The sequence below is a fragment of the Chlamydotis macqueenii genome, chromosome 26, assembly GCF_036417535.1.
Source record: "Chlamydotis macqueenii isolate bChlMac1 chromosome 26, bChlMac1.mat, whole genome shotgun sequence".
Classification (NCBI taxonomy): domain Eukaryota; kingdom Metazoa; phylum Chordata; class Aves; order Otidiformes; family Otididae; genus Chlamydotis; species Chlamydotis macqueenii.
In genome coordinates, this window is record NC_141581.1 from 303,372 (window position 1) to 312,378 (window position 9,007).

At 56.9% G+C, this 9,007-nt stretch overlaps 1 protein-coding gene across 1 annotated transcript; it reads right to left on the reverse strand.

Moving 5' to 3' along the window:
* Positions 1-1,106: 1,106 nt before the first annotated feature.
* LOC147597471 (uncharacterized) lies at positions 1,107-6,118 on the reverse strand. Its single transcript, XM_086767669.1, has 6 exons — positions 5,883-6,118; positions 5,297-5,488; positions 5,127-5,177; positions 4,936-5,037; positions 3,929-4,135; positions 1,107-1,319 (listed from the first exon to the last, which is right to left on the reverse strand). Exons 1-4 carry the CDS (start codon positions 6,116-6,118, stop codon positions 4,977-4,979), a joined length of 540 nt encoding a protein of 179 aa, XP_086623795.1. The 3' UTR covers positions 1,107-1,319; positions 3,929-4,135; positions 4,936-4,976.
* Between the last annotated feature and the right edge of the window lie 2,889 nt (positions 6,119-9,007).

Consider the following 9,007-nt stretch of genomic DNA (forward strand, 5'->3'; position numbering starts at 1 on the left):
GCGCACGTGGGGCGGCAGCGGCGTTTTCTTACCGGGAGGCAGCAACAAGCGCGGCAGCACCGCACCGCAGCATCGCATCGCCGGTACGGGCGGGCAGCGGCGAGCAGCACGGCGGCGCCTGCGCGGCTCACCTGCAGTACCGGGTTTGGTTCGCCAGGAGGCAGCACTGAGCACGGGCGAGTGCCAAACCCCGCACGTGAAGCGCCCCGGAGTGTCTCTGTTCAGTCGGCTTGAAGCGCACAGCAAACCACACAAAAACGAGAACAAAACTACACCGGGCCCGCAGCAGTAGCACATGCTCCACATAAGCCCGAGAGCAATGCGGCGGCGTGGCAGCAAAAACTAAACCTACCTGCACGCACTGGCAAACACAGGATGGGTGCTCGGCCCTGGGTGCGGAAAGACTACACCTCCCAGGATGCTCCGCGGAGACATCATGGCGGAGCAGACGCCTCGTGCCTCAGGACTTCAGCTCCCGGCATGCTCTGCGAAGCCATAACGGCCAACCGCAAGCCCTGTACCCCAGGACTACAGTTCCCAGCATGCCGCACAAAGCAGCCGTTCCTGTGGGGCACACCGTTATCCCTGCACCGAGCGCCACTGCAGAGCCTCGCAACCCCCAGCGCGGACGCTGGCAGCCCCCACCGCTGACTGCAGCACGCCGCAGCACGGCCGCGCCCCCGCCACTTCCTGTACCCGCACACAGACCGCGCCAGCCCGGCCGCTGCGCTCCTCGGGGCTTTTTCCGAGACCCGCCGGTCCATCGCCCGGCCCCGCTCACCTTCTCCATCGCTGCAGGCGCAGCCGCAGCCCGGCGGCGCTCGGGACCGCTCCACGCCCCCCGTGGCTCGCACTGGCCCCTCCACGGCCACCCGGGGCGGGGCAGGGCAGCACCAGCCCCTCCAGCAGCACCCACCCCTTTACAGGGAGGGGCCGTCTCCATCACCCTCACTGCCCGCACCTGGGGCTCCTCCAGCCCCAGCCCACAGCTGGAGCCCGGCAGGAACTGGGGGCCATCGCCTGACCCCCACACTGCATCACCTCCTCCCCTGGGCTCCTCACCTCCCATGGCCCCGGGCAAAGGGAGCAGAAACGCAGCCATGAAGTCAAAGGAGACAGCGAGTGTTTATTCAGTCACGCACATAAGTCCGAGCAGCGAGTCTGCTCTGGAGCTTGCAGCCTCTGATCCCCTCCCCGTGTCCCTGAAACGACTGCCAAGTAGTTCCAGGAGCCACGCTGGTCAGTTGGCTGTGTCCTGGAGTGCCGAGCTGCTGGGCAGGCTTGGAGGCTGCCAAAAACAAAGAGCAGGGCACGGAACACTACAAGAGAAGAGAAGAGAGGCAGCTTGCAAGACAGAGGGGCGTAGCGAGAAAGCACGAGGCAGGCAACAGGATAGCGAGAGAAGGATGGGGACAGAGAAGGACAGGGAGCCTGACAGAGGTGGGCAAAGAAGCAGTGGAGAGAGGAAGAGAGGCAGCAGAAAGAGGGAGAGGGAGCGGGACAGAGACCAGCAAAGAAGGATCGGGAGCAAGATGGAGATGCAGGAAAAACCTGAGCTGGGCAGCATGACAGAGAGGGAGGTAAAGACAACTAGGTGCAGGAAGCCAGACTGAGAGAGATGGAGAAAGCTAAAACCATAACAAGAACAGGGCAGAGAGGGAGGAATGAAACAACAGTGAAACAACAGGGACAGGACGCCAGGACATCAAAGGTTGGACAGAAGAGGTGACAGCAAGGGGACAACACAAAACAAATCATACAGCTGCATGCTTAGAGGGCAGAGAGGGAAGAATTAAGAAATAGGGACAAGGAGCCTGAAAAAAAGAGAGAGCTGGAGAACAAACAGTATAGCAATCCATACTGAAAGAACAGGGGCAGAACTGTAAATCAGGTGCGTCAGGGAGCCAGAGACAGCAAGCTGGATAACGGAGAAAAAACAACAGGCTAGAGGGCACAGACAGAGGAAATGAAAAACCAGAGACTGGGAGCTGGACAGAGAGAAGGGCAGAAATTAAATGGGCAAGTGCGACAGGCCACAGGGCAGAGAGGGAGCAATGGATAAATACGGTCAGAGGACCAGGCAGAACACAATGTGAAATAATAGGAACAGGACTGGGCTACAGGGAAGAGGGAAGAATTAAAAAACGGGGACTGGGAAGCTAGACAGAGTGACATGGAGAAACAAAAAATAACAGTGACGGCTTAGAAGACAGATAGGGAGCCGCAGGCAGAGAGAGATGGAGGGGAAACAAACAAATAGCGTGCAGCTGCAAGACAGAGAACATAGAATTAGAACCAAGCATTATAACCAGGTGGGCTAGCTTTGTGGATTTAGCCCCTAGCACCCATCGCTGTGCAGAAATTACAGAAGTAAATACGTCTGCTCTGTGCGTAAGCCTGGCGTACTGCGCACTGGGTAAACAAACCCAGATTTGGGACAGCAAGAGGGATAGGGAGCAGGACAGAGAGATGGAATGGGAAAGGAAAAAATGCTGGGAGGCTGAACAAAGGCAAAGAGAAACAAAGACAGAAAGCAGGGCACGGGAATGGAAGCAAAATAAAAAAGCAATGGCCTGCAGGACTGAGACAGAAATTCAAAAACAACCATGGGGAGCAGCACAGAATGACAGAGAATAAAGGAACAGAGAGCAGGACAGCTCTGGAGGAAAAATCAACTGTGACGGGCAGTCGGAGAGAGATACCGAAAAAGAAAAAAAATAGTGAGGGAAAGAGAAAGGAAAGAAGAGACACCCAGCTGTCCAGGGGAGTACAGTTAGAAAAGACAGGAGAGCAAACAGGACAGAGAGAAACAGACAATAAAGTGCAAGGAAGCAGAGGAAAAGGACAAAAAGAGGAAAAAATAGGAGTGAGATCGGGACAAAATAGGGGGAAAAAAAACACTGATCGAGGAAAAGAGACAGAAAGAGGGACAAGGGAGAAGGCAGAGAAAAAAAAACAGCAGCAGCAGGATGGAGATGCGGGGGTAAAAAAAATAACCCTTGGATAGTCAGCAGGACAGAGAAGAACATGAATATGAGCAACGATCGGGACAAAGGGATATAGCGAGAAAAAACAAGACAGGGAGCAAGACAGACTGACAGACAAAATAAAAAAAAACATTGAGAGAGAGAGAGAGCACACACTTGTGAGAGGCACAGGGGTTGGAGAGACCAAGATAGATCTTGAAAGGGCTACAAAGGCACAGCAACTTAATAAAACAGGCCAGGGAACAGCACGAAGGCCCAGAGACAGCGAGAGGTGAACAGGATGGAGTGAGAGGCAGAACGGAAGAAAAACAGCAACACCACGCAAAGGGGTACAGCACCGAAGGGAAGGGAGGAGAGAGACAGGAAGGCAGGGGCTCAGAAAGGCACGTACAGCCACAGGGAGGAAACAAACGCCAGAAAACAGACCAGAGAAACTGCAAGGAAAAAAGAGAAGGATGCAGACTGGCACGAAGGGAAATAAAAGGAAAAACAGCGACAGGCTGCAGGACAGGAAAGAGGCATGGTCACAGGGACTAGAGAGGTCCCAGAGGGACCAAAGGAGCTCAAAAGGGAATTGAACAAAGTACAGACGTCCTCAGGGGACTGAATGGAGGCACACTGAATGGGTGAGATGACAGAAAGACTGACCTGGGTAACAGATGCAGATGCAGGAAGGGTTCTGAGGGGAAAAGCGGGGTGCAAAGTGCCCTCCTGAGCTAGAGCTGGGCTCTGGGGCACAGGGGATGTCTTACAAGAGCTTAGCAAAGGGCGCGCAGGGATCCAGAAGGGGCCCGAGAGACGAAAGAAGCCTCAGAGATAACAACGAGGAACTCTGAAGGGGATTTCAGCAAAGTACCCTACAGAGAAAGAGAGGCAGGCAAACATCTAGAGAAGGCTGGCAGAGATGGGCCCGGATGCAGAGAACAGGACAAGGGACTCACCACAGCTCCTGGTGCAGGTAGGAGACCTTCACCACCCTGAAGCTTCTCTCTCTGCCTCTACCCCTTCCTCCTCCGCAGCGCTGCCTGTGCAACCCTCACCCATTCAGCAGCACACAGTGGACACCTCGATGCTCCCCGATACGTGGTGGCTCACACAGGTGGCCGACAGAGGCACAGAGCTCCCAGCACTGCGTGCTGGTGTCTGCTCTGAAAAGGACGACTCAAATGGACCAGCCACTCCTTGCTGGAAGCACCTGCCTGTGATTCGCTCCCCAGCCCCCACAGGCAGGCATGCCCAGGCGGCCCCCTTTACAGCTGGAGGCCCCTCATACAGCAGGGCCAGGGCCAGCCCCACCCTCAGCCTCACTGGACCCATCTGGGGCTGCCCCACCTCCAGCCCAGCCCCACCCAGAGCCCATAGGGAGCAGGGGCCCTTGCCAAAGCCCCACAGCACATCACCCCTCCCCTGTGCCTGTTCTCAGCCATCAGCTCTGCGCCCAGGGGCTGCAAACACATCCAGGGGCACAGAGGAGGTCATGGACAGTGAGATACAGAACAAAAGAAAAACTGTGACAGTGTGCAAGACAAAGAGATACAGAAAGAAAAGAAAGGAAGGAGAGAGATAGGAAGGCAGAGGCACAAAGAAAAGGCCAGACAACAGGCCGGAGAAATTAGCCAGTGGGAGAATAGGGATGCAGATCAGGACAAAGAGATGAAAAATGCAAAAACAGCGCTGGGCTGCAGGACAGAGACAGAGGACAAAAAAGGAAGGAGAGGGAGCAGAAAAAAAGCGCAGGAATAAAACCAAAAAGAAGAGGTAGAATAAGAGATTTGAAGGGAGAGAGAAAGGGGGAGCAGGACAGAAGAACAGAGAGAAGAGGAGAGGTAGAAGGAAATAACAACAAAAAAATCACTGCAGCATAGGAAAGGTAGGAGGCCAGGGGAGGGGTAGGGAAGGACAGGGACGCACAAGAGAGGAGGCAGAGCCCCAGGGGCCGAGGACTCACCACAGCTCTCACTCCCAGCACTGCTGGGAGAATCTGACAGGTCAGATGCTGCTTTCTGCTTCTCTCCTCTTCTGTAACTCCGACCACTTGGCTGTCCTCCACCTAAGAGAATACACGGGCATCTTACAGCTCTTGTACAAAAAGCTTCCTAGACGCACAGCCACGCTCGCTCGCGCGCTATGTGGCCGTACCGTGCTTCAGGTTCCACGTACAGACTGTGCAGTGCGCACTGGCGGTCTGGCCTGCTGAAGAGTACAAAGAGGGATCCTTCCTCACCCGGAGAGGCAGGCTAGGCTCTTTCTGGCCTGCAGCGGGAGGCAGCTGCTGGCTGGCTGGCCTTTGGTTTCTTCTTCTTCTTTACCTTTCTGTGGCCTCTCCAGCTTCAGCTGCAGCAGCTCCTCTCCACAGGCAGTAAGCGCTCCATCCGTTCATTTTCGCTCCCGCACCGCCAGGAGAGCGCGGCCGGGCAGAGACAGCCCACACAAGCCTGAGGCGAGTGCAGTCAACAGCATTCCCAAGGGAGGAACGGACAGCCACGGCCTCGGCACAGCCTCTGGGAGAGGGAAAGAAGAAGCAGCGACCGTTATTACCACACGCGGCCCCTGGCCGGAGCGCCTGCTGCCGCAGGGGATTCTCCAGATACACTGAGGTCCCCCCTCGCAGCCTTCAGGGCAGGGCGTGGCCCGGTGCTACGGGACAGGCTTCAGGGGACGCGCCGGAGCGGCGGGCAGCTGCACGGGGCCGGGGGAGGCTCGGGGGGAGCTCTGGCGAGCTGGGGAGGTGCCCGGCGTCTCCGCCCGGGGAGGGGGGGCCCCCTCCTGCCCCTCTTCCCTTCTCTGCGGTCACGCCCCGGGGCTGCCCTCGTCCGAGGCTCCCCGGGCGGGCAGGAGACAGCGCTGCAGCCGCCAAAGGGCCTCACTCACCTCACGGGTGCCCTCGGTACTCACCCGTCACCGCTGCCGGGACCCGTGCGCTGCACACCGCCATGCTGCTCCCAGGCACAGCGCATGCGCGGGCGAGCGGGGGGCGCCACAGCACCCACGGGGACAGCAATGCGCATGAGTCGCGGATTACTGGCACTGGCACATGTGCAGTACGGGCTCTGTGTCTGCCAGGAGAAGGGCGCATGTGTGCGAGTTGCCGGCACGGCGCATGCGTAGTCGGTGTGCCTGCACTGGCGCATGCGCAGTCCGGTCTCTGTGCCTGCCAGGAGAAGGGCGGAGCAATGCGCATGAGCGAAGGGAGCCCGCCACCCGCGCATGCCCAGTTCGGCAACTGTGCCTGCCAGGAGAAGGGTACAGCAATGCGCATGAGCGAAGGGAGCCCGCCACCCGCGCATGCCCAGTTCGGCAACTGTGCCTGCCAGGAGAAGGGTACAGCAATGCGCATGAGCGAAGGGAGCCCGCCACCCGCGCATGCCCAGTTCGGCAACTGTGCCTGCCAGGAGAAGGGTACAGCAATGCGCATGAACGAAGGGAGCCCGCCACCCGCGCATGCCCAGTTCGGCAACTGTACCTGCCAGGAGAAGGGTACAGCAATGTGCATGCGCGGAGTGTGTCCCGGAACCCCCGTGAGAAGAGGGGCTAAGGAAACTTTAATAGATATGGCATTTATTGATTATTGCTGTGCATGCTAATACAAATAGCGCTTGATGCTTTGCTAACTAGCTATTGTAAAAACTACCCGAGAGGGGGAAGTCTTGTATTCCCCAACCGAGGGGCCTTGCTTTGTGCTTTGAACTCTTTATCTGAAGTGAGAAGTCCTGCACCTCCCGCACAAGGACAGTCCTGATAAGAACCAAGGGGCCTCCTTCAGGAGCCAGCTAAAACTGGACAAATGACCTCTTGGAACTAATTTTAATACGGAGCGGGGATAGCTCATGCATATGTATAGGCGTGTTTTTTTAACTTCATGCATATGTAACACTTGGTTGTATAAAATTCAAAGTGAGTTGCCGTGCCAGGTGCGCACGTTTTTGGCGGGACTACCCCCCGTGCTGCCCGGCGCCGAATAAACATACCTACTTTACAATCTCACAGATTGTGGAGGCTGCTTTCCGCACGTCACCCGCACGCCCGTTTTGGCGACTGCGCCTGCCAGGAGAAGGGCAGAGCAGTGTGTATGCGCGGCGGGCGCCCGGCATCCGTGCGTGTGCCTTCGGGCGACTGTGCCTGCCAGGACAAGGACAGAGCCGTGCGCATGCGTGGCGGGGCGGGGGGGGGGGGGGGGGGGTGGGTGTGCCTGCACCCGCGCATGCGTGGTCGGGCGACGGTGCCTGCCGGGATAATGGCAGGGTACTGCGCATGCGCGGCTCCGAGCTGCAGTTCCCGCTTTCGGTCACCAGGCGGCAGCAGCCCCCCACCGCTCCGGTCCTGGGTGTTCAGCCGGACGAGCCACGGCCGGTTCCTCCCTCCCGTTCGCGCCGTCCGCAGCCGGTCACCCCTTCCCGGGGCACGGCTGCCCCTTTCCCCCCGCGCAGCCTGGGCAGTGACATTTGTGGCCTCTGTACCAAAAAGCGTCCCCGTGGGTCGAGCGCCGCGCCCTCCCCTCCAGCGCCTGCAGTGGCCGCGGAGCAGGGACAGCGCCGAGGCGCTGCTGTGTCCGGTGGCCTCAGCCGGTCACCTCAGAGCCCTGGAGGCTCCATCTCCGCTCCGCACAGGAGCTCTGCGCTCCTTGCCGCTCCTGCCAGCATGCGTCACAGCGTCACTGTGCTGCCTGCCGCACACGGCATGGGGCGGGGGGCTGGAGGGGCCATTCTGCCACTACACGGCGAGCAGCTCAGTGACTTTGGCTGCCTCGTTTGCCTCCTTAAAACAATCACTTCAACGCTCTCTCTCCTTGTTTCAGACCCCTCTAAATACCTGCTGGCCTGCAAGCCGTGTTCAGCCAGCAACACAGCTGAAATACAGCGCCAGGAGAAATCCAGCTGTCATCTCGCTTTGATGAGAAGGCTTTTGGAGCAAGAGGTGAGAGAAAGGGGCCTGCAGGTGCCTCGAGAGGCAGAATGGCTGTGGGTTGTGCCAAGGATGTTTCGCTGTGTCTTTGGCAGAATTACTTCCCCGAGGCTGGGGGACGGGTACGTTTGCACAGCACAAGTACTGCTGCTTACGGGGCAAAAGGGGCTGTAAAGCAGGAATGAAGAACGAGGAGGGGCTGTCAGGATGGTAGGAATAACATCGAGAGCCTAAAGCATCAGCCAGGCAGGGCTGGCAACCAACCTCACGTTGTGGTTTAACCCCAGCCGGCAACCACGCACCACACAGCCGCTCGCTCACTGCCTCTGCCCTTGCAGGATGAGGGTGAAAGTGAGAAAACTCGTGGGCTGAGATAAAAACAGTTTAATAATTAAAATGAAACAAACAACAACCACCACTTGTGAGGAAAAGAGGCAAAAAAATAACAAAGAGAGAAAAATAATCCCCCCAGAAAGAGAAGTGATAAAACTGAAAACAATTGCGAATTACAAATTAAAACAATTGAGGTGGGAATGGAGTGCAGGGATGCAGGTGGGGGGTATCAGTTTGGGAGTGGTGGGGGGCAGGCATCACGCCAGGATTCTGCAGGCAGGGGGGTTACGGGGGCTGGGGTCAGATATGGGTGGACAGAGCAGGAGTGGAGGGGGGAGTGGGGGCACAAGACAGGAGGGCAGGGGATGTGGGAGGCCACTCACAGGGGACAATCTCAGGTTTGTATGTTTCTATAAATCCAAATAAAATGCTTATATTATAAAAGTATGTGATTTTCCTTTTGCATTAATTTAGCTTGAGCAGCTGTGAACCGACACCATTCCACTATCCAAAACACACAGCTATCATTTGACGAGGGTATTTGCGTGTCACATAATTAGGAGGGGCACCTGGCCAGCTGTCCTGCCAAGGAAATTCGCAGTTGAAAGCGAGACAGAAATAAAGCACTTCAGAGCACTCCATCAAAACATTGGGCAATAAAGCCCATCACATTCAGGCTTTTTGTTTTGGTTGGTTGGTTGGTTTGTTAGTTTTACAAAAAAAAAAAAAGAGCAAAGTGCATTTATGAAAAATAATGTGGTTTTGATCAATACTGGCAATTAGAA